The sequence below is a fragment of the Micromys minutus genome, assembly GCF_963924665.1.
Source record: "Micromys minutus genome assembly, chromosome: 6".
Taxonomy (NCBI): domain Eukaryota; kingdom Metazoa; phylum Chordata; class Mammalia; order Rodentia; family Muridae; genus Micromys; species Micromys minutus.
The window spans coordinates 36,737,555-36,764,663 of NC_137975.1; the positions used below are offsets into that span (position 1 = coordinate 36,737,555).

Genomic DNA, 27,109 nt, shown 5'->3' on the forward strand with positions numbered 1-27,109 from the left:
TTGCAAAGCCAGAAAGCTGTATCACGACCATCACATATTCACTTGGGACAGTGGACCAGATACAGGCACTGGAGCTAAGATGCACACTCACTAAGAGTTTCCTAGTGTTATTTTCTCTGTAAGATGTTAAAAGACAACCAATATCATCACTATGGCTGAAGCAGTACTGATTTTTAAAACAGAGCTAGCTAAAGTGGACTCATAGTATATTTAACATGGGCTGCTACCCCAAAATTCACATCATCTCCAGAAAACAAAGAGTTAAATGTGAGAGGGGTTCTTAAAAAACCAAAGATACTTTACCTGGGAGTATTTTCATACAAGATAGTGAGGACCTTAAAATGCTGCTATTGTTTCTCCACCCTTCAACTTCACATTTGCAGGCTTCTACTCTCCCAGCAAAGAGGAAAAGAAGATTTCCAGTGACCCAGCTCCTCCGTGATTTCCATACAGAAAGGATATAAATGAATGGAGTGGGGGATGGGCCACGGAGAAGCAATACGTTGCCTTTTCAACAGCGGAAAACAAGATTACTTATGAAGAACATTTTTTTTTTAATTCCCGGTTAATGATTAACCCTTCCACCATCCTGCAACTCAGTTTCTACAACAAGTACATCGATTTCCAGCTTTCCTTCGCTTCCCATTTCTAAAACAGACAGATAATTTGTAAGCTTCAGCAAGACTGAGCTGGAATCCAGGGCTAAAGACTCTCTTACCTGACTGTACTCTTTGCACACCTTCTGGGTCATTCATAGAATTTCTAAAAATGAGAATCTCCCAAAAGACAATATATTTAGCAGGGAGGTGATGGTCATTCGTGGTATAAATAAATAAATAAATAAATAAATAAATAAATAAATAAATCGGTTACAGTGTTATCAGCTTCTCCGGTCAAACAGGCAACTTCCCCAGTATCACTAGATTTCAGGGAGAGAAAGGGAAAGGAAGAGAAAGGGAAGGAAGCAGGAAAAGATAGGTTGGGGAATAGGTTTAGGGAGAGAACAGGGAGGCAGGGCGGTCACAGAAAGGAAAAGGGAGAAGAGATCAGGCTAATCTTACCCAATGGATCCAGTGATCAGGTGATCGTTTGTTTCTGCGGTATCAGGGCACGAAAATGGCTCGAGAATGCAATCCATAACAAAGCTATTTTTCTCTAGTTTAGCTGGATAACTGCTGGAATCAAATGCAAGGCAGACGTAGCACAGATGGCCACTCGTACACCCTTGCTACCCCACCCCCAAAAGACCAGGGACAGTTCTTGGACTGCCCTAAAATCTAGCTTCCTGGAGCATGGACTTGGTGCAGGGACTTAGAACTGAAAGCAATTGCCTTAATCACAGGCAGCAGGGGTTAACACGGAACTGGGACCTCAGAGGGCTGCTGCCACCTAAGTACCCCATCACCCACTTCTGGGTCCTCCTTCTCGCCCTCCAAAGCATAGCGCCCTGGAAAACTCTGAGTGCCCATGACCTTCAACCATTCACCTCCAGGTCCCTGTCTATGCAAAAGTCCCTGAGGATTAGATCAACACAAGGAGACCGGTCTTGCTGGTTTATTTGGGGTGTGTGTTATGTCAGGTTTTCTTTCTGTGCCTGGATCAGTTTCTGCAAGGCAAGGGGTTCCCAGGAAGTGCTAGTGAAATGCACGGAGGGAATACTGTTAATCCTAATGATAGCGTTCTTAGCGCAGGTAAACTCTGAAAAGAACTGTGAGTGGGAAATTCCTGCAGGATTTGCGAAGCGGCGCTCTCCTTAATTCTCATTGGATCAGCCCCAGCAGCCTGAATCAGAGAGCTGCTGCTCTCTGAGGGTGACTACAGCTTCCTCACTAGTTGTCTACTCCCTACTTCCAACAGATCCTTTACTTCTCTTTACAGATCTGTTTGCATCCTTTATCAGCTTCTCTTGGGTTACCCAGGATCTGTCTTTCCTCACTGTGTGGGGACTTGCAGTTCAGGAAATTTGCTCCACTGAGGATCATCATAGGTTCTCAGGATTACCCATCCTCAGTAAGACAAAAAGCACTTCTCTAACATTATTGCTTCCTTTACTTTTGGATTTTTGGCCCCTTCAGTAATTAGCTTTCACTCGATTAGATGCCGCCAGGAACTACTGAGTATTTCCAACTTCTGCTGTCCTGCAGCTCACAAATCGACACTGCTTTGGAAGACCATGTGATATCTCCCTGAATCATGGATGCATTTCTCTCACAGTCATCTTGCATCATTACATTTTCTACGGTAAGCATTTCTTTACAAGTGATGAACAATTTGCTACTTGTGTTATTTCTCTCTCTCATATTCTCTCTCATATTTTCTCTCTCATATTCTCTCTCATATTCTCTCTCTCATATTCTCTCTCTCTCTCTCTCTCTCTCTCTCTCTCTCTCTCTCTCTCTCTCTCTCTCTCTCTCTCTCTCCCTCCCTCCCTCCCTCCCTCCCTCCCTCTCTCTTCTCTGCTTGTCTTGGAACAGTTACTTTCAGACTGCAAATACCCGTGTGTATGACCATTAGTACATGATGGAACTGGTAAGATGTAGCCCATGAAATAACTTGCCCCAATACTTCCTTTAAAAAGAAAGACATCCTCAACTATACTCCAAGTTTCTATCAGGTATTCTGGACATCACCTCCCTGGAATGTACCCCTCCTGGAACACAACATTGTGCCGTTTGAAGAGGTAATTTTTTTCTCCTTTTAGTCTATGAAAATGCCCGAAGCAGAGCTGACTATATCTGAAGGAGAGCTGGCTATTTATGGGTTTGGGAAAGTTCACTCACCTCTCTGATGTTCAGAAGCTGGTCCAGGTCAGCATGTGTTCATCTCATCCTAAGCAACTGAATGATTGTGGGAGGACTTTGGTTAAGTGTGTATATTGATTTAGCAGGATCCTAAATACTAGCATGTCACTATATGGCAAGAACAGGAGTCTGGGTTTTGAGGACATCATTCTTTATACAATATCCAAATTGTACCTGGGCACATTATTTTAGTCATCTTGGTTCTTGTCTACGCAGTGTTTTGCAATGCATTTAGGATATATGAATTATGCTGGGGACAGTTAATTGGTCAAGGAGGTCTCCCTTCAGATGAAGAGAGCTATCAGAAGCCACTGATTGTCTGGGTTCTAATACATTGAAATTCAGGGAGGAACCTTACGTGAAAAAATGTAATTGCCTCTCTCTTCACACTCGCCCACCCCTGCCCTCAGTTTTTAATAAGTATGTTAATATGCTCGCTTCCTTGTGCTTTTATGAACATTTCTGTGGGCTTTAACTGATGATCCTTCTCACTCCACTGAGTTGCTTTGAGGAGCATTTAAATGTTGGTTTTTACTTTCCATTCGGCCAAGAGTTTGGTAATTATCAATCACAAAGATGCACAAGTCCATAATCCGTAAAGCACAAAATTGTGCCCAGTGTGGATGGAGGTGAGGATATATTGTTCAAGCCTCTCCTTCCTAAGTTATTTTGATGTTTTTTTTGAGTGGGGGGGGGTGTTCTTTTTAATTTCTGGGAAAGAACTGTTCCAGTCATTGATGGCTGACGCGACAATCTAGGCAATGATTTCTTTCTTTTTAATTCAAAAGCCTTTAAAGCCTCCAGACATAAAAGTACTCCAGCTGCAGCATCGCACCATCCCCTCCCCCTACTCAGATTCCAGGGCTTTCCCCCTTGCTTCCCACCGAGCGGGGAGGAACTGAGGCTCACACAGTGATCCGCACCTCTTGGCGTCCCTCACCCGGCTCTAGTCTACCTGCTGTCGTTGCCAGTTCGGTCCGTCCTGCCTGACAAGCCAGGGCCATTAGCGTCCGTGACTTCATTTGAAGAAAAGAGGCTTTGGTGTAATTCGCCAATTCAAATACCCTCTCTAGAGGACTACTGCTGTTGCGCAAGGGTGGAGGGAGAGAGAGAGAGAGAAAGGAGAAAACTTTCAGTGCAGTCAGACCTTTTTCTGCTTAATCAGTCTGACACAGTGAGGCACAGACGTTCGCTGTCTAGGTAAGTGCGTTTTGCTGTGTTAGAACCCGGAGCTCAGCCTTCTGTGGGGGAAATTGACAGGAGAGACAGGATCTTGTAGCCAAGAATGCTTTAACCAGAGGGCTAGCAACAGGCGAGATTTCACAGCGGCCCTAGGTTACATCTAAGCCTCCTGGGTTCTGGGGACGTGGAGGGCAAAGCGCCTAGTAGCCTGGCTGGTCCAGGACTCAGTGCTGGTGCGGGAGCGCGAGGGTGGGGATGGAGTCCCCGACCCGCTGGCGCAGGCTTCGCTCTGCTCTCAGCCCTGCAGCTCACGGTGGACATTTGCAGCCCGGGAGAGAGGTTCACAAGGGTTTTTCACCCTTCCACAACGTCGAATGTCCAGTTCTCCTGGGCTCCTAAACCTTTGCTGTGTGGGGAAGAAAGACTTGCTTTTTCTGTAATCTCTTTAACACCGTTCCGTGTTGCAATTTTCCTATTATTTTCCTGAGCTGAATGAATCTAAGCACAGCGCGCGATGCTTCTCTAGGATGCTTGATTTTTAAAAGCCGCGATCATTGTTGTTGTCTGCCTGTTTAGTAGAGCTCAGGATAGCTGAAGGACTTTTCTTTAGATCAGTGTTTAAGTATTGCTAATCTTCCCTCCTGCTTTTCCTTCCTTCACTAACTCACAGAATCCGGAGGACCGCAGGGTGAAGTGAGTTAGGTTTCAACTTGGAGCCAGGGCTCGGAATGCTACATTATCCGCAGTCTGAGGCTCAGGAGCTACAAAGCTTGTGTTAAAGCCTCTGTAAAGTTCTCTCCTTATTTTGTTAGCCCCCTTTTCCTGGAGGTGGAGTTGAGAGAAACAAGACCTCTTCCTGGGCTCTCTGCCCCGGTAGTGACCACCAGGGAGGGGGTGGCGCTTCTGGGCTGCGGGTTTCTGCAGCGTCTGTAGCCAAACAGGGGAAGAGAGTTGAAGTCTTTGATGGCTGTTCTTAGTCCCTAAGAGTTGAAGCTGAAAGCCTTGTAGTTTCCCTTAGGTCCAGAACATGATCAGTTCTCCAGCAGAGCAGGGACCTCCTTGTAAAGGGAGCCTTGGTGTGGATTTGTAGGTTCTACTTGAAAGGGTAGAATGCACTTTCTCTTCTGTGTGAGCTGTCAAACAGCTGTTGGGGAAGAGGAGGAGGTGACCTGGGTTACAGATTAACCCTAGCATCCCTTGCAAGGGATAGCCAGACAAATGCATGTAAGCAAGGAAGAAAACCCCAGGCTGTGAAGCTGCAAAGCAGTGTGGATACGGATGATTCAGAACCTGGAGACTTTTTCTTGTGATTTGTCCTCATGCAGTTAACCAGGTAAGGACTCAAATGTCTATGTGATATCAGCAACCTTAGAGTCTGCGTTCGACCTATCTTGTGATGATACTTCCATCCGGACCTACAGAAGACATGCATTTTAGAAAATGGTTGTAAGATCCATAACTTCTCAATATTCACATTCATGGGTATTTTTAATACCTCTTAGTGATTCAATGTGCATTTGTTTAAATGTTTAATGTGATTTTATTTAAATGTGGAACAGTGGTAGAAAAATTATAAAATGGGCCTAGGGGAGAGGCAGTGAATGGGAAGTTAGAGAGTTAGAGGAAGGGGTGGTAGTCATAATGAAATATGGAAGTGGCATTTGCAGAAATGCCTTACACCATGTCTTTTGCTGAGGTCACAAACCTTCCCATACAGAGGGCAACTGGGAAACCCTTGAGGGCCTCTTGAACTAAAAAAGTGATTTTGACGCCTTGAGAGAATGCTTTTGTGGAAATCCTTGTACTATTTTCTCAATTATAAAAACAAAAAATGCTCGGGTTGGGTATTACATTGGGTTGTAATTAGAGGAGAAAGGGGAAGTCACCCGTAGGCAAGCTTTGACATGAACCACAGACACAGATAAGTTTAAGTCTAAGAAAAACAACTGAGAAACTGAAAGGGGGAGAAAATATGGAAACACACCCCAAATTAACTTCCTTTTATTTTTTATTTAAAGTTTCGTAGATCTGAAGATTAAGAATCAGTAGAGTTCTTCCACTGTCAGATTTAACTCATTTAAAATAATACATCTGCATGGTTTAAAGTTATTTTTATTATTACTGCCTACATTGTGTTATATTCTGGCTATAGTTTCAGAAGCTAAGAATTTGCAGATAGTGAAGCACAAAACCCAACAAATTAATAAGACACTATCATAAAACCATACCAGTTGTTAATAGCATTTTGTCTAGAAAATTATCTTTACAATTTCTGTGGAAATAACTTTAGTGCTTACATTTATTGACGTGGACCTCTGAATCAATATTTTTTTTCTGCTTGTAAAGCTCACTGATAAAATATTGAATAAGTAAGAATAATTGCTATTTTTGGTTGGAAAACTACAAAGTTATAGTACTTTTCTTAGTTTGAAGCAAATAGTAGTTTTTTTTTTTTTTAACCCCACAAGAGAAAGTCATTAACACATTTCAATTATCCAGTTCCTTTTCATTTTAGTCCATGCAGTTTTCTGGAAGCAAATGCTCATTCTGTCTGTGTGTGGATGTGTGCATTTGTGTTCAGTCTTGGATTGAAGGGGAATATATGTGAAATACTGTTTAAGTCATAGTCTTGCAGTGAAATACACAGGATATTATTTAAGGATCAACTTACTATATCAGATATTCTCTCACCCTCTGAGAGGCTACTTTGTTTTTAAAAAAAACAACACGATTGTATAACTATATGATTTATAAATTAAAATACCTGTTGATTGTTTTCAGCAATAATTACTGGTGTGTTGCAGCTAAGTAAATCAGATCTAATTTAAAAGAAGTCTTTATATTAAAGTGTAGATGTTCAGACACATATTATATAATCATGCACATACCATCCTTAAAATCAACTGTGTTTACTGGACTGGAGAGTTATTAAATGCGATATAATTTCTTTCTCCACTAGTTCTCCATAGGTGTCTTCTGCAAGAGGGAGAAGGAATATAGTTGGGGACTTTATAACTTTTATTTCTTGTTGTTAAAACTTCCTATTATTTTTCAAATGAGAAGATACTGGTTAGAGCAGAATTCAAAAATATTTACTAATATAGAAAATTGACTAATATTAAATTACTTGCAGCATATATGTGAGTATTTTAACAGTATGTAACAAGATTAACATAAGTATTTCTTTCAAAAGTGAAAGGCCTGTATGTGCTTGTGATTATGTTCAGGATTTAGGATCAATGATATAGTTTTCAAAGACTCTTTCCACTATCTTGCATCCTATCTGAAGAGAGAGTTCATAGTGAACGTTGCCTGTTGGTAGACTTTCTCCTCCACCTTCCCTTAAATTCTACCTCAATGCTGTTGCCCCAAGACGTGTTCCCACCCATTTTAATTCATTTTCCTCATTTCTCACATGAAAGCCAAGACAAAATTCAGAGAAGTTAAAGACAAACATGTTGCACAAATACCACACTTCATCTACTCAAAGGACTCCTCAGTCTCAACATAGTGTTACAGCTTCCTAAGAACAAATGTTGACACAACTCTTTTAATGCGACTATGAAGTATTCCTACTCTATGGTGTAATGGTGCCCCTGAGGTTTACTCTTATTCCATTTTTAGAAAGTAAAATAACACACTTGTTGAGGCACCACAGCTCTTGTTTCATTGACAGGATATTTACCTTGGATTTTTTATTTTTTAAGAAAGGACAGACACTTTTAGAAAATGAGGCTTTTAATTGACTGCCTTCTTTCTGTCAATTAATGAAAGAAAATGCTGATTCTTAGTGAATTTATATTTATTAGTTTGATTAATCTTCATCCTCAAAAAAAATAAAAAGTATTCTCATATAATAATATTAAAGAAAAAAACTAAAAATTGTAATTTATATATTTATTTACTCTTTTATATATTCATATTTTACTAAAATGAAGGAGGATTACATTTAAAGTTAGAGTATTAATTTAGTAACTACTTGGTGAATTTCTTTAAGACACTTTGGAGTATTATTCTGGACAGTATTTCAATATATCATTATGTGTATTATATCATTTTATGACTTCCACACTTAACTTTATAAATTCCCATTGTTGTTTTGTGGCCAATTTTAATTGTTTAAATCGTAGAAAGTAAAGCAATGCTTATTCTGTTCCATAAAAATGAATTGAGTCTCTGAAGTTGAAATTTAATCTGAGTACATTAATGGGCTTTCCATTCCATCAATATCTAAAAAGTTTAGCTAGAACTAGTTCATGGCTTCCTTAATGGTATCAAACAGCAAACATAGCCCCTCACAATGGTCTTCAAATATAATTGACATTTACATTTTCAGACTTTTATATCTTTCTCAAGAGTGTTTGATGATCCATAAAGAACGTTTGTGTTCAATTCCTTACAAATATTTCTTTTCCATGAGAGGGTTTCATAGATAATTATTTTTAGTATGAATCTACTGCTCTTAATAAAGTTTAAAATAAATAATGCAAAGAATTTTCAAGTAGTTACTAATTTATATTCAAAATAACAAAGTTTTCCTTCTTTAGCAAGTGACATAAGCCCAACTGTGGTTCAGTAACAATCTTATTTTCCCCAAAGATGAGTTTACAAAATTAATACTTTTTGATGGATGTGTTGCATTACTACATTATATAGTGACAAAATTAGTGTGGTGTTTGGAGGTTTATTTTCAATTAAGGAAATTTAAATTGAGATTCAGAAAGTGATATATAGTCTAAGTACTTGAAAATACAATGATTCAAAATCTATTATTTTGAAACTTAATTTATTATTTGTAAAAGTTTATTATGCCTACAGTTTAAAGTATACTCATCTGTAGTCTGACCTATTTTACTAATTATTTTAAGTATTATTTTAATGTATAAACCCTAATTTACCCAGATGCCTTAAAAGCACCCAAAGTATAACAAATTCTCTTTAATAGCCAATAAAGGAACTATCATATTATAGTTCTAGCAAATTAAATCTATAAAATACACATTTATTGATTGGATTAATAAATATATGAACATTACATTCAAATGCATTATAGCACTATGCTATGTAAGAATTATTCTCTCATAATGGTGTGTTTCATTTAAATTCCATTATAGATTTACTGTGAAGAAATACAGATAGACTTATTCTTCCTGAATTCTATATCAGCCAACCTCATCAGGATTGAGCTAGTTTTTATTAACTTTTCTGGACTCTTGCATCTTGTTAATTTTCAAATCTATTTCTAGAATATTACACTATTAAAAAACAATCTAGCCTTGGAATGAACAGAACTGAGTAAGCGTGCATTTTAGATTGCTCAGTTTCAAACAGTGGCCAGTATATAACATATATATCTTATAGATTGACTTTTATATTCAAACAGAATTTTTATTTAAAATATTTTAAATGAGATTCACAGGAATAAGTGAGTTTGGGGAAAATATTTCAACATTATAGGCTCATTCAGTTGTCTTATTTTAAAATCATGTTTTTTATTACTATTGTTGCTGGTTTTTTTTTTTTTTTTTTTTTTTTTTTTTTTTTTTTTTTTTTTTTTTTGTCTCTTCCTCCTTTTTGCCTAAAATCCCCTAATTTAGGAAGCCAAAGCTAGGGGATTGCTCTGACTTCAAAGCTAGCTAATCTAGGCTACACAGTTTTACCCCAGTTTCAGACATGAAATGAGACCATGTCTGAGAAACAAAACTAAATAAAGCAAAAACAAATCAGGTTTCTTCTACTTGTTTATTATTGTGTAAAATTTCATGTGTGTACACTTTGAATGCAGGAATCTTTGTGGCTGCTGTGAGATATACTAAGTAACAGAAGGCTTTCTACCACAGTTAATATAAATATATAACACAATAACACAGTTAGTGCAAGTGGGAAGAGTTTGGGACAGGTGATGGACTCAAATGTCTGTTGTGTCTTTAATGAGAAAAAATTCTCATGGTTTAAACCATAAGCTCTAAAATATAAACTCTCTAAATGTATATGGAGAAATGAAAATTAAAATTAAAGTAGGAATTCCTTCTTAAATGGTTACAACAATCACTTCCATTTTATAAGGAAGGCCATGAAAAATTGAAAAGAGTGATTCTAAAAATGTCCGCAAATAGATACCTTGACATCATTAATGCATGGCTTTCTCTGCATCGTTTCGGATACCAAAAACCATCTTAACACTTAGAGAAATATAAGTTTACTCATTTCATTAAAATTGAGTGGTTCGAACTTAAAATAACACAATGTCTTATTCTCTAACCCAGTAGTTGCTAATATACAAAGTCAAAATTACAGTGTTCTTCAAGAGTGTTCTAAGTAGTGTTTGTAATTAGCGTATACAATAGTAAGAACTATCGGTTCCCCCAAATCATGTAATATTTAATATAAATGAAAGTCAATTCACTGTGGCAATAGAAGCCAATAGTGGATTGGTGTTGGCTACTACTAACATTGCCCCCCAAAGGAGGTTTTAATATGATGTCTTAACTTGTTTTTCACAAATATACATCTGGGTCCAAAGATATGGCTCAATATTGAGAGCATTTGCCATTCTTGAAGAAACACTTGATTCAGTTTACAGCACACTCACAGCAGCTCACAAGCACTAAACCACAGTTTAATACAGTCTGGTGCATTCTTCGGGCCTCTTTTAAATGCAAACAAAACAAGTAAAATTAGCATTAGAACTAGATAATACAAATCCCTGAAGAAAAAAAATTTCAAGCAAATTTGTTTTGCAGACTCAGAGAGTACATACATTTCCAGGTATCAGCCCACAATTCAAAGTCGATCAAAGATTAAGTCTATCTGATTTGTTTAGAAAAAAAACCATATATATATATATATATATATACATACATATATATATATATATATATATATATATATATATATATATATATATATATAATGATTCCAATCATTGAGAATGCAGATTTAGAATACATATGGAAGAACAAAAATATTCCTAGTGTATTGTTTGAAGGATACTTAATGTAATTTTTAGAATCAATATTAATCAGTTTGTGTATTAAAGTAATTTTATACTTAACTGTGAGTTAATACATTGCTGGTCCCATGCATTTACAGGTCTCTCTGATCCCCTTCTCATTCTAACACAACTTTTACCACAAACAATAGGCTACCATTATTTTAAATATAAAACAATCTTTATTGAATAATATACACACAGTACTATCTTTGAACAGTATATTATCTATGGGAAACAAATTTGATCCATATTTTGAAATGACAGTAAACTCTAGTATAGTGGTCTCTTTTTTTGCATTTTTTAATCCAACCATAACCATTGTAATTTAACATGTCATTGTTGAGTTCATTTGAAACATATAAAAATTTCCAGTGTGTTGAGCATAGGCTGTCATGAGAGTCAGAGACTACTGCTGCCTTTATTGCACTTAAACCCATCCAGACAACAGCTAACTGAAGAATCAATTCTGATTTCATGGAACTGGCAGCTGCTCCCAAGAACTGTTTTGATGACCTATTAAATATTTGTTTATCTTCCATAATCCCTAGTGCATAAGGCAAACAGAAATCTAATCTACACATGCACCCCAACACAGTATTTATCATGAAACTGACCAAAATTGGCCAACTATTTTGTATCTATTGATATAACTTGTTCATTAAATGTAGTTATTGCTAAGTTAGGCCTCAGGTAAGTGTGGTAAATAGCCTTTTCTGTGACTATTATTGTGAAACAATTTCTGTTATGTTCTATCAAGTTGATTTCCAAATTACCTCTCATTGTATAACAACATAACAGAAGTATCTAATGGTAACTTCTGTAATCATCAGACATGATTATGCATAGTTTATCTTTTGTTTTCTAAATATTCTTCAAATATATAATGGTTATTAAAACATGAAAGTTCTCATATATACACATATATTACACAATTAGTACATCATTATTTGAACCAAATAATAGTTAAGCTATCATAAAACTTAAGTGAATATTTTCAGAGAGTTGTTCTTGAAAATACCAATTTTTCTTAAATTTCAATTTTGAGAAACAGTATACAAGCAGATGCTTATGGTTAAGAAAGAAAAGGACTTAATTTCAGTTCAACATATTACTAACATCAGGTGATGTGAAAATACTTCCTTAGCTAGTATGTCTGTCAACCAGGTCAGATTGCTAAGATTAGTGAAAAGATATCATTCAAATATAAATACGTGAATTTCTGACATTATTTGTCAGCTAGCTCTTCAGAAGGTATTGGAGACCAATAGATACATTTTAAATATGTAATCTTGAATTAATTCTCTTAGTGAAGCTAGCCTCTGCTATAGCTTTATTTTTGATTCTTAACAAAAAATATATATTAAGAAGCTTTTAACTGTGTCCGCGAAGTTGAAGAAGTAGAACAGCCTCATGACTGTTCTAAGCAATGGTAAGGAGGAGAGGCCTACAACTTCCTGTTATCTGAAGTATGCTCAGTACTCATTGGTCCACTGAGAGATGTGATGCTTACTCACCCATCTTATTGTCCTGAGTGTCCAATTTTGATATTGTAAACATACCTTTCCTTAAAGAGGATAGATTTTTAATGCTTCAGTAGAGATAAAGTTAATTCAAAATATATTTCTGTCATGTAGGTTAGAGGAAAATATTAATAAAAAAGCTTGAGAAATAAGTGTTAGAATTCTAAGTTTACAGGGTCTCTTTCAATTCTTTTCAAAAGCATTATAGAATCCTTGTATCAGGAACATCTTAATTAGTAGTTGATATATTTTATTAATTAAAATAAATAAAAAACTGAGATTGACACCACAAGAACTTGCTTCATATTTGTTTATTATAGTTAAGTATTTATATGTCACATTTTGTAAGGACTTTCACTCCATGGGACCCTGTGGTTGATCCTAATGGTATGCCAGAAGAAAAAAAGTTGCAGATCCTTGTTTCATGCGGTGTAAAATATCTTGGAATTGACCTGTGAATGGCATGGGACCTGTAAATAGGAAGAAGGAAAATATAGGTGCTATCAAAAACACTGTGAATACTACATACATAATTTTCTTATACCTGGATAATGAGCATCTGAAATTTTTATCTGAAAATAATTATCTGTAATTTTAAGGAATTTCTCTATGACCTGCATAATCGTGAGCTGTTTAACATTTTTAAAAGCTGAGTCTTCCTTGAAAGTTAGATAAATTTAATATTTTTATGTGTGTGGCCAGAGAACACATTATTATTTACATTTTTAACAAAATAACTTGTAATTATGCAGTGACCTTTCTTCTGCGGGTTTGGTAAACTCTGAGGTATTCTGGGTTCTTCAGAAAACCATTGTCTATTCAGTGACTCAATTCTAGAGTTTTCTGGCTGCATTTCTGTGTAGTTACTCTATTATGAGTATGATTTCAGTTTAAAGAAGCATTATTTCTTTTGCTGAACAAACTTATACTCATCCTTTTCCAAATCACTCTAAAGTAACACTGTTTTCAGAGAATTTCAAAATCTTTACTAAAAAAAAAAAAAAAAAAAAAAAAAAAAAAAAAAAAAAAACAACTGAGGCTGTTAGTCATGAAAGTAAGAGCAGAATGATAATTATCTTTGTGTTTCATAGATTTGCACAGAATACACAGCAAGAAAACATTACATGAGCTTAGCCGAACTCCTCAAATTTCCATCAATGTGACATTTATGTGACACATTTTATTGATAAGAAATGGCTTATTTTGATAAAAGTATAAGGATAAGCGTTATAAGATGTAAGACTCCAAGAAATGATGGAGACACCTGGAGTCTCAATGTCTGCAATTGCTGTTTCTGCTCTGGTCTTCCATGCATATTCTTCCAGCCATTATCTTAAATTGTCTTCTGCTTCACTGTTCTGATACCAGAATATATTAATTGTAATATATTGCCAGTTGAATCAAAAGATTTTCATGACACTTGTTAAAAAATGGTAGGGTATTATGCAAGAACAGTTTTAATGGTATTTTATTGTAAGACAAATAATGTTTGGTTCAGTACTTTATAAAAGAAAAAGCAGATGATTTTAGTAGGTGGTAAATGAACAGAAAGATGATCACATTAAAGAAGATGCTTGTTTAAAACATTCTTCAACGAACACCTGGAAATTCCAAGACCAGGAACCCAGGCAGAGAAATAAACTTTTCCTCAATGGAAAGTCTGGATTTTGCAAAAGTGTATGTAGCACACAATGCTTGAAGAAATGAGAGCATCAAACACCAAGTTAGGACCTATAAAAATACAATTCAGAGAAGTCAGACTGCCGTCAGATACAGAAGAGTATCTTTCTCACAGCATTTCTCCTATTTCTTTAGTTTTTTTAAAGTCACTTTATTTTATGTGTATAACCGTTTTACTTGCATACATATGTAGGTACACTTCATGGATTTATGAAATGTATGTAGGTCAGAATAGGGCCTCAGATGTGCTTGAACCAGAGTTATGAGTGGCGAAGGGTCACCATGTGTGTCTTGAGAACAAATACCAGAAATTCTTGCAAGAGTAACCAACACCTGTAATATCTAGACTTCTCAAATATTGTTCTTAAAGCTAGAATTGAGTCCAGTTGAATTGACATTAATTTCCTAACATCTATTTCTCAACAGATTTCATTTGACTGTTGTTCTGTGGCTCTTAACAATCCCCACTATGAATTTTACAATATTTGTAATATGCTCTACCATGTCGAAACAACCATGTTTTAAGTTGTCTGGTAACCCAAATGGCTCTCACGTTTTCAGTTAGTAAGAACCATTTTCTCACGTGCTGGGCACTGTTAAGGAATGAATCTCACCTTCTCTTCATTTTTCCTCATCATTCCTGCCATTCGGCAACATCATTTAATGCCCTCTTTATTGGTAGGACCAGATCACATTAACAGGATCAAGCAGATGACTTCCCTCTGCAGTATGGACTTCCCACAGGAATGCTCACCCTCATTAAGATTGGAAACACATAGAGCTATTATTCAGAGTCACTGTGTTACCTTCTGAGTCAGAATAAGTAATGGGAATGGGCCCTCTGTCATCTTGGCTTAACAAACATAAATATATAAAAAGAGTCTCTTATATGGGCAGCTTCAACCTATACAGTGTGAGTGAAATGAACCAATTCATATTCTAAAGTGGATGGGCAAGACAGCAATTTGGGACCTTTAAAAATCAAGTCTAGAGTAAAGCTGGACTGGAGTCAGATCTAGAAGACTATCTTCCTCAAGGAATTTTAAAATGCAAATAAACAGACTGAGGATCTCTAGTATCAGAGGTCTATGAAGTTAGGAGGAAAGAGTTAAACTCAGCATATCTGCTAAAAATTTACTATGTGCAAAATAGCATGTACAGTGTTAGGAGCCAGGAGATGAGCTAAGTCAAAGCTGAGAAGAGTCTGTGTTCTGAATACATGAAAAAAACTATGAAGAGGTTATCGCCAGAATACTGAAAATGTTTAGAAAACCTTGAAGTATCATATGTATCCTTAACTCACCAATCTAATATATTTTTGATTTTAATACTTGTAACTTTTGTTAAATGCATTTACTAAAGACAGTTACTATTATTCCAAAGTGATTTTAATTTCAATGTTTTCTGTCTCTGATGGCTTTATTTAGTCCACAAAATACTAGTCTAGTTACCTTGATGACTATTGAGACAGCCTTCTCTTTATGATTTATAGTTGTCTTGCTTAACATTTTCACAAATACATTCTAATTTTTGAAAAAAAAAACTATCAATACAAAATAAACAATTTTTTGTAGTTTTCAGTTATATCAAAGATACTGGGATAGCTAGTGTTAGAATATTCTCACTTCTATATTACTGTTTGGTGCTTCCAAGAAAATCTTAGAGATCAAGAAATCATTCAAGACATCCACTAGAAAGCAGAAGGTAGTCATGTATGTGTGAAAAAGTGTTATATATGAGTAGTGATTGTAGCATGTTTATAAATTAATGCTGTTAATACAATGACAAAACGTAATTTATTTCACCACTTTACAATGCACCACCTTTTAGAGATGCAATATCCAGTATACATAAGGACAATTTTAGGACATTTTCAATCTAATCACTATTAGCATTTCACTAAAGCAATGAAGAAAATGTAACCTCACAAGTCACTAGGACACAAAAGCACATACCAATAAGCAAGCACATTCAGAAACACCAACATGCCCATATATGGAGAAACTTGGTGCTTCATGCTTGTGTAGGTGTGTGTTCTTCAAATTTAAGTATTTAAATACTTAATTTCTCAGTGTTTGCTCTGGTGCTGATCCACTTATTATAAACCTACTTTTTATAAAGAATGCACTGAAGCAGACTAACACATACCTCATTGTATATTTTCTAAAGAGCAAAATAAGAGAATATTAGTGATAAGCTTGTCATTGCAGAGGATTCACTAGTTGCTAATTTGAGAAAACTCTGTATAAGAAGCACAGTATTATCTCAATCCTATTCTTAGTCAGGGTTTCTATTCCTGCACAAACATCATGACCAAGAAACAAGTTGGGGAAGAAAGGGTTTATTCAGCTTACACTTCCATATTGCTGTTCATCAACAAAGGAAGTCAAGCTGGTCAGGAAGCAGGAGCTGATGCAGATGCAATGAAGGAATGTTGCTTACTGGCTTGCTTCCCCTGATTTGATCAGCCTGCTTTCTTATAGAACCCAGCTGAAGGATGGCACCACCCACAACAGGCTGGGCCCTCCCACCTTGATCACTACTTGAGAAAATGCCTTACAGCTGAATCGAGGCATTTTCTCAACTGAGGCTGCTTTCTCTGTGATAACTCCAGCTCATGTCAAGTTGATACAAAACCAGCCAGTACACTGGGTATTCTGAACTTTTATTGGATAATTAATATCAACTTATTAGTGAGTACATCCCATGCATGTCCTTTTGCATCTGTAAGCACTTAATATCTTTATTTTAGATAAACATAAGGTATTTAAAACAGAAACAGGATTGCAGAGAGATAAGAAGGAATTGTTAGTAGACACTTGAAAGTCTGTAATAGGCAGTATAATATGTATTATTCTTTGTTATTATCATTAAATATACGGCACATACTATTTCCATACGGTTTTGAAGCATAGACTTTTTTAAAAGACCATTAGTTTTTTTTTTTTTTGCAAATAAATTTAGAACACATAACTATCAACATAGAGTATTATTAGTATATGAAAAAGTAACTTATAAGAGTATTATTGGTTGTACATATTTTTTAAAAGTGAGAGTTTCAGTATTTATGTCTTTTCTTGTTCTAGAAAGACACCTTAGCAATACTAATTATAAAAATACATGTCATACGATAACATAGTGGTTTTCTATCTGTTTTTTATGACTTGTACTTTTCTTCATTTTATTTTATTGTTCTCTTTTCCAAAAACAAAAGCTAACAAACAAACCCCAGACAATGAAAGGTTCTCGAAAATATTTCACATCGACAATTTTATTTTTATTTTTAGTCAGTTAACTTTATAGTTTTTCACAGTGAAGTCAAGACCGCTTTAAAGCTTTTTTAATATGAGGAAGAAACTTGAATATATTATTACCTTATTGATTTGTTTCATTATTGGATTCTGTAATATTCCATCTGCTGTAATACATTTACACTCAGATAATATCTATAACTATAAAAACACAGGGAAAGAAGCTCCATGTAGTACTTTAGAAACTATGTCATAAAAACATCTTTGATAGAAGGGTTGATGTGGTCTATCATTCAGACCAATAGCAAAATTTCAGTGAGGTGTTCTCAGCCCAAGTGACAAAACTCGAGGCACAAAGTCAGCTTCAGAATTTACAAGGATGTTGCCACAGCCATCATGAATTAAAGCCAGATCCTTTAACTAAACCTGGACTGCCCAAATGCTAGAAAATTATTCCTAAGGAAGCTGAGCGTTAATTGGTAGTATTTTCAAGGTATCATTTTTCTAAGTTTTTAGTCACACTAATCATCTTTGTTTACATATTTTCAACAGAGTAGTCACAAGTATACTTCTTAATCAGAAAGCTACAAAGACAGTGTGACTACAGATTTCTTTCAAATCAAAATAATTTTCTTTCAGTTTAGACATTTAATACACATTTAAAACAAATAGTATCTTTACATGTATGTTCTGAGTTCATTTGTGAAATATGAATTCTTGGAAATGTTTAAAAATTCAATTCTTTTAAAAATAGAGTAGAAATTCATGAATGCTTGGCATAGATGAATATTTGTCGATGATAGGAATATTACACAATATACTACAATCAAATAATGAACTGATGAATGCAGATCAACAGCAAAGCTATTAGGATACAGTACCTGAATAAGCGAGACAGCATGTAAATACATTAATTATATCCAAGACATTTGGAAACTTAGAACTGACTCATTCGACAGTGATGTTCATAAACTAGCAGTGACTATGAATAATTCACATATGTTCTCCTACATCTCTCATACTATATAAGTAAGACCTGGTAATGAACAGCTTTAAAAGTACTTCCATGTGATAATTTTCTATGTTGCTTACAAAAGAGTTTTTCATAATCAGCAGAGTGGAGCTATTTAATGAGATTGGGAAAGTCAATAAATTTTATAGACACTTTCTGTAAGTATTTAGATTTCAAAATTGTGATCCAGGTCATGTGGTTTTGTTACCATTATTAGATATTTTTAGTTACAAATTATTGCCAAATAACTCTGCTATCAATGCAGCTTAAGATTAAAATAAATTATGGGAAGATGCAGATAGAACATTAAATGAAGGCTACCAAGTTCTCATCTGAATGAAAAATACATGCAAGCAATTATAAAGTAGTTTACTTAATATTTTAAATTTTGGTTACATTATGAAGGATTCTGCTGGCTAAAGCTTTTACACCAAAACTTTTCACTCCTGACAATGTGGAATGTCATCTTAAACTTATAATATCATATTTAAAAATGAATAAGAAAGAAAACTATTCAAGTATTTCTAGAACATGTTGTGCATAATACACAGATGTACAACATCAGCATCCTGGAGTGGAGTTATTTGTAGGATTGTACACTGGAAGTACATGCTGAGATTATGTCTATTTTATTCTTTGATGGGTATAATATGATGTATTTATATTTGACGATTGTGAATATTCTATATTGTTTATTTTTTCTGTGTCCACATGAACTCTACTCATTTTATTTTTTGATAAGACACAGTATATACATGGATGTTTTAAATCTCTGAAAAATAATTTAATTATAATCTTCCAAGTAATAAAGCCAAAAGTTTAAGTAAATATGAAAAATTTATTTCTGTACAAATACTTCCCCTTCTTACTCTATCATAAACATTGACCTTCCTAGCTTTTATCTGTCTATATGCACATGCTTGATTGTGTACGGATATTTATGTATTACTGTGTTCTCTGAGTAATTATTTTGTTCCACATTTAGCTATATTATATAGATGTTATCTGAATAATTTGCTTAAAGTGCATTTCTCAAAACAGCTAACATAGTTAGGTGTAGTGGTGAATATACTAAAGAGAAATAGACAGACAGATTGAGCTGGAGGCTGGCTTGCAGTCCATAAATTTTGTCTCAAAAATAAAACAAACACAAGCAAATCCCCTGAAATAATTACAAGCGTTGATGATGGCTCAATCAGCTGAATTCAGTTAAATCTCAAAACAAACAAACAAACTAACTAACTAAGAGTTTAAGCCAGGAATGGTGGCATACACATATGAAAACTCAACACTCTTATGAAGAGAAGAAAGACAGAGAGTGGAAATCCAAACGACCTCTAGATGAGTATTACTGACATTTGTACAGAATAGCCCACCTTAAACAGAGTGCAAGGCAAGAAGAACACAGATATGAGGTTGTCTTCAATGTTCACACATGCAATGTGGCTCATGCATATGTGTATTCATATACATTAATACCACACACAGTATATTTATATCTAACACATCTTTATGCTTATCTTGATATTTCTGTATCTATATATTTATGTTAGGATGTTTGCAATAGCATAGGAAGAATAATATCAAACAACCAGACCCCTCAGAGCTCCCAGAGACTAAACCACCAACCGAATGGTACACATGGAGTGATCCATGGCTCCAGCCACATATGTAGCAGAGGATGGCCTTAATGGGCATCAATGGGAGGAGAAGCTGCTGGTCCTATGAAGGCTCCATGCCCCAGTGTAGGGGAATGCTAGTGGGGGGGGGGGTGACAGGAGGGCGTGGGTAATGAGGGAGCACTCTCATAGAGCTGGTGGGCGGATTGGATAGGGGGCTTCCAGAGGGGAAACCGGGAAAGGAGATAACATTTGAAATGTAAGTAAACAAAATATCCAGTAAAATAAAAGGAAAAAATTATAAAATAAAATATCACATATATTTATTGTCAAAATTTATTATTCACTGGTTTTCCTCATTTAATATAAGATTTACATAGTCTTATATAGTAATATATAAAAACTATTGTTTTGATTATATAGAATTTTGCAAATAATTCAGCAAAGAAATCAATATTTGCTCAAGCTTATTATTGCTTAAGACATTTAATGAATAATCCACTGGATGGCATTGTTATGACATGGCCTGAAATTTACTTTCTATTGAAGTAGAAATTTAGATACAAAATATAATACGTGTATTATATTTATATCCGAAATAAAGGGTAACCTTGTTTTTCTTCTTATTTATGTCGGCTATCATCTAATTTAAAAACATTTTTAGAGGCTAAGATAAGAAACGTTTGCCAGCTCAGCACCTTCGCTGATGTAGTCTCTTGAAGGGTAACTAATTACCTGTGTGTTCTGTCTAGGTGTTGAGGGAAAGCAGAGAGGATGAAGGCTCTAAGTCCCCAGCGGAAGCATGATATGGAGGCGCAGAGCTGGTGCTGAATTGTCCTCTCTGATGGCTCTATGGGAGTGGATAGCACTGAGTCTTCATTGCTGGGTGTTAGCGGTTGCTGCTGTCTCTGACCAGCATGCCACAAGCCCCTTCGACTGGCTCCTCTCTGATAAGGGACCCTTCCATCGCTCACAGGAGTACACAGATTTTGTGGACAGAAGCCGACAGGGATTTAGCACAAGATACAAGATATACAGGTATGAAGGGAAGGCGATTACAAATACCACACTTGGAGGTTTTGTGTAATGCGGGCTGTTCCAATGGAAGGTTATGAAGGGTTTCCACTGAGTAAACACCACAGTGATGTCTTCTTGCCATTTAAAGTCATCTTGTAGGTGTGAAAAGTTATTAAAAATGGGTAACTAAATATGTAACAATTTCAAATTTGAACATTCAAGCCAGTTTTCAAGCAAACTATTTCTTATTATATAGCCCGTGTTTTAAAATTACTTTTTAAAACTTGTATTAATCTGTGGCACACTTCTTTGGCATGAATAGGTAGAAAATCTTGTACTAGTCACTGAGAAAGTTTGTCAATTTGTCCTTGTTTACACAAAAGCAACTGTGTATTCTTAAGCTTGAAGAAAAAGCAAAAGTATTTATATAAATGAGCCCCAGACATATGGATAGGATGGCAAACAACACAAGAAGGTCTCAGATGTATGTTTGCTAACATTTGCCATTTTTCTAAAAATGTAAAGTCTAAGTAAGTTGTATAAAAGAAGACACATATTAAAAGAGGCAAAGAGTTTTTATCGCTGTATGGCCCAGAGATTCCATTGAACAGCTGATGTACTAGGTGCCACTTAAGTGAATTAGTTCATCTTTACATTTGTTGTTAAGAATGTTTATGCAAATTATGGCTTCGGATTGTTTCTTTGAGGAAGACTTGGCAACTCCCAGTTGTTGGCATTTATGAGAAGTAAAATTTAACTTACCATTTTTCTGTCTGTGACTACTCAGATAATGTTCTATAAATATTTTATTTTATGCAGTATGTGCACCAGAGGGCAGTGTGTTTCAGGTCTGTGCATAGTAGTTTATATAGAATTAAGAAAAAATTTATAAACCCTGTTTGCAGACCATATTTGCAGAAGATTCAGAGTATACACAAGTTCCATTTATTGTTGATCCATTTATTGTTTAACTTTCTTGAAAATTTTCCTTGCTCCACACAAAGTAGCATCAAGTTTAAAGAATGGTAAAAACAAAACAAAAACCCTTATTCTGAATCTCTAAAGAAAGGGAAATATATTAAGAATAATCTGTCTAAATTGTGAATATTTGTTGGTTTAAGGAGCTCCCCTTTACAACCTCTGTAAAGATACTAGACTTTAAGATGGTGATCGTCTAAGATTTGAGCAATACAAGGTTTCTGACAGACAGGCAGGCTGACAAGAGAGCAATGCTCTATGTTGTACTGGGGTCGCTCTTTGAAGGTCTACGGTACCCTATGTATTTGTTCTGGTGGCTTGGTCTCTTGGCTAATCGTGGGATTAGCAGAATGTTTCCATATGTTTCTTCAGGTTTTGAGTTGAATCAAAATCATGATTTGGGTCAAGATGTTCAAAAACATGGAAGAAAAAATGGAGAGTCTCTGCAAGGCTCATCTAAGGCTTGGTCTTTGGGAAATGTAAAAAAAAAAAAATTTTGTCTTCCTCATGATTTTTCTTTGTGTCTTAAATAGCATGTTCAGATGTTAAGTAAATGGAAAAATTAAGGTTTAAAATTCAACTGTTTCTGAGCTAGGTTTATCACAAAAGTGCTTTTGTGGATGATTTAATACTTTAGTGATACAATTGTCATTGATAATTTGGAATGAAAAATAAAACCTCTTTACTGGAGATTTTCAGTATTGGTGAGAAGAGGTACTCTCTCCAAATGGCATTTCTTTAAGTACAGAGATTGATATATAACTGTCCACACAATGTTGTAGAGGAAAAATAATTATTTTGAAAATTCATTTTATTATGTAAAGGTTGGAAAATCAGAATTAGGTATTAGGATAACTTCATAGGGCTTGTCTTTATTTTTGTCCTTTATTTTTCATTAAAGCCAGTTTTATACATTGGGCAGTGGTGGCATGTGCCTTTATTTCAGAACTCAGAAGGCAGAGGCAGGTAGATCTCAGAGTTCAAAGCCAGTTGTGTCTACAGAACAAGTATCAAGACTACACAGAGAAACCATGTTTTGAAAAAAAAAGGTTATAGTGACTTTAAAATTTTTGCATATAATTGCCATAAATACTGATATGGAAATTATAGATATTACCAACAGAGATGGAAAATTAATATATTCTACATTATCTTCTTGGCTTATCATTTTAAAGACCTTATGGTTTTCTAAAGTAATCAGCCATTTCTACTTTCTCTTAGAACTGCCATAAAATCCTTCATGTGGCATAATATATTGCCAAATCTTCTGGAAGGCATTAGCTCTGAATTTAGAACATATTAAATATGTTAACATAATTAGGTCAAATCTCTTTCAGTTGTCTTCCTTCATTTTATATATGGAAGGATATCTTTTCTTTCACTACAAATATTAGAGCAAGATGAGATTGTAAAAGATCATTGGTTTCACACACCCAAAAAACAATATGAAATTGTTTTCTCCCATTTCAAACTGGTATAGGTTTTTTTTTTTTTTTTTTTTTTTTTTTTTTTTTTTTTTTTTTTTTTTTTTTTTGTAAAATAAAACGTCTTCAGTATGCATTTTTCTACAAAAGCGAATGCAAAGTACCATTAAACTTTATTTCTGGAGATTATGGGGCTCATCTAAGACTTGTAGCCATCTCTTTGCTGCAGAACTCCTTCCTGTGTAGTAACAATGCAAATAGCTTCCCTCTGCCATGTTAGCAGCAAATAAACATTTACAAGTGTAAAATGGTGGATATTTGTATCCCAACTATCCACTATGTAACACTGTAACATATTTAACTGTAAAGCCTTTGTTATTCATTATTGCACTTCATTTGAACGGTTTTCCAATTGCTTTGTTCACTAAATTGGGCAAGTCTAAACGGAAGTGCGTTGAAACTAACAGTAAGGATTTTATAAATGACTCCGGAAGTCCTCCATGGCTTGGGATCTGGAGCATACAGAATATGAATACGGATATTTCTGTCCTGAGGTTGTAAGTTAAAAATGGCGTTTTAAACCATCATTCATGCTTACATGTGGCTTGAAATGAGAATCAAAACATGCCTGATTATAAGGTACAATAAGACTCTGTGGACACGCGGCTCCACGTGACCAAAAATCTTGCCCAAGCACTTAATGATGGCTCACAACCAACAATAGCTCTAGTTCAAAAGAATCCAATGCCCTTTCTGACCTCTGTTGGCACAACATTGGCTTGTGAGACATCGGCACATGTAGGTGGAGCATCCAGTAAAACACACACAAAATACACAATGGAGAACATGGATGCTTCTAGAGACTATCCTCCTGAGTGAGGTGACCCAGTCACAAACGAACAGACATAATATGCAGTCAGTGATGACTGGATGCTAACCCCAGAAATCTCTGAACACCCCAGAAACAACTCACAGGCCATATGAAGCTCAATCAAAACAAAGGCCAAAAAGTGAAAGCCTCAGTCTTTCTTAGGAAATAAAAAATGTATAACACCCTCTCAGAGTGTGGTACACCTGGACCTTAAATCATTAATAATCCAAGAGCTAGGAATACAGCCTTGTTGCAAATTTTGGTATTCAAAGATTATTATGCTTAATCTATACACACCAAGAAAACTGTTTCCATGTTATGTTCTGTCCTACATGTACTTTATGCTTATGGTAAAGTGGGATTTCAATGCATGCTATCAAACCTCTAAAAGAATTAAGTACTGACAAATCATATTTATATATTGTTATGCCAAAATTCTTTTAAAAATCTGTACATGTATCCCTTTCTTTTAAAAATAATGTAAGAGGAAAAAAAGCCTGTTATATTAGGAGAAAAAAATCAGTACTGACACAAATATATTCATATAGTTTTATGCAAAAATGCTTTTAAAATCTGTACATTTATCTTTTTAAAAATAAATTAATTTAAAATTTAATTTAAAAAAACAACAACTTTATGAAATTCCTAGGAAAATGGCTGCATCTAGAGAATATCATTCTGAGTGAGATAACCCAGTCACAAAAGAACAGACATAATACGCAGTCACTGATAATTGGATACTAACCCCAGAAAGCTCTGAATACCCAAGAAACAATTGACAGACCATATAAAACTCAAAAAAAAAAAAAAAAAGAAAAGAAAAGAAAAGAAAAGAAAAAAGAAAAAGAGAAAGAAAGGGCAAAAAGTGGAAGCCTAAGTCCTTCTTAGAAACAAACAAACAAACAATAAGTGTGTAGCTCCCTCTCAGAGTACAGCTAGGCCTTAAATCATTAAAAACTCAAGAGCTAAGATGATAGCTGTGTCAATTTTTGGTAGTTGAAAAACATTGTTTTTCAGAGTGATATAAATGGTATCTATCTTTCATGTTCTTGCTTGAATGCTGTTTATATACTGCCTTATATACACATACATATATTTCATACATATACATATGTTTATATATATCATACATATACATGCATTTTGTTATACATATTTAAAGAAAATAATTTAAAAGAGAAAAATCTTACAGTGGTTAACTGTACAAAAATATGCTGACATACAGGCTGCTTCAGATATCACAGAATATGTAGCCAGTGTGAAAAGAAGGGTGAATCATTAAGCAAATAAATCTTGGTTAGAAGTATAATCACATAACCATAAGTCCAATTGTGCATAGATATATATTTCATGATGAAATAACATTAATTAAAAAACAAAAAATAATTTGAGATGAATAATTTGAATATGCTCACGATATTGAGAATTTAAGGATATCTTAGATCATAAGGCAATACACACATCATACTCAGTTATTACTCAGGAATCATGAAATTCACAGGCACATAGCAAACACTATTGGCAGGTTGTGCTCTATGAGAAAATCTTAAGTGAGGGAAATACAGTAAGTTTATGTATAATCTGATTAAACAAAAACAAGCAGCTTGTTAGAAACAATTTTAAAATTGTTATTATTTATGCTGAATTGAGAAAATCTAAGATAATGATAAAGCCATATTTCTTTCTATATATATTGACAATAGTCACTTGCTAATTTCTTTTTAATTAATTTAAAAAATAATTTATTTTTTAAATTAATTTTATTGTCGGAGGTGCACTCTACAAGTTCCTTCTCCCCACTGTAGGGCATTTCATCTAAGATTCCCCCCTTTGCATCCTAAGGGTTTTTCATCTCCTAGGTGTCTGGTGCTTTCTGGAGGGTCCCACCAACTTCCTACCTCCCCAGTTTTCCCCTGTATCCATTCTTTCTGCTGGCCCTCAGGACTTCAGTCTTGTCTCCCATCCCAGTACCTGATCATCCTCCCCTCTTCCCTTCCCTGTTTCCTTTCACACCCAGGTCTGTCCCCCATACACCATGATTGCTTTCTTCTACCTCCCAATTGGGATTGAAACATCTTCATTTGAGCACTTGAGCTTGTTAACCTTCTTGAGTTCTGTGGATTACATCCCGGGTATTCTGTGTGTATTTGGCTAACAGCCACGTATCAGTGAGTACATACCATTCATGTCCTTTTGGGACCTCACTCGGGATGGTATTTTCTAGCATCATCCACTTGCCTGCAAAACTCATGATGTCCTCATTCTTAATAAATGTCTGATGTCTTATGATTAGAGGATGGAGTCACAATACAAATGCTGCAAAGAGAACATTCCAGCTTTGACTTATAAGATAGTGTCAAGTGAACTAATAATTCTTTGGGACTGTCTCTAAATTCAATATATACATTTGAAGATTTTTAAGTCTTCATAAATTACACAGAGATGCATGTTTATGCATGGCATTTGTGCCATTACATTTCTATGATGAATCCATTTTAAAAGAAATAAAATTTTTTTATTTGCTAGTTATTTTTAATATATATATACATATATAATACATATGCATTTTCTACAACTCAAAAGAACAAATATTCACAGATTTTAAATACAAAACAGGATGAGGTTGCAAAATATAAAAGCATTCATATGTTTTCCTATCTCATATTTGAAGAACTTGTTGAAATAGTGTTTCACAATTACAGAAAAATAAGAAGTCTCCATATATAAGTGATTATAGTGGAATAAAATATCCTCTCCTGA

General features: G+C 35.0%; 1 protein-coding gene across 3 annotated transcripts in view; it reads left to right on the forward strand.

Annotated features, from left to right (window-relative positions):
* Positions 1-20,861: 20,861 nt before the first annotated feature.
* Positions 20,862-27,109, forward strand: part of BRINP3 (BMP/retinoic acid inducible neural specific 3) — a gene marked incomplete at both ends in the record, with an annotated part of 389,121 nt that continues 382,873 nt past the window's right edge. Inside the window, one exon of one of the 3 annotated variants that reach the window (XM_080918308.1) lies at positions 20,862-21,142. In XM_080918308.1, the coding sequence (XP_080774434.1) occupies positions 20,862-21,142 (281 nt within the window). The remainder of the gene's footprint in view (positions 21,143-27,109) is intronic. The other 2 variants (XM_080918309.1, XM_080918310.1) reach the window with 2 other exon arrangements.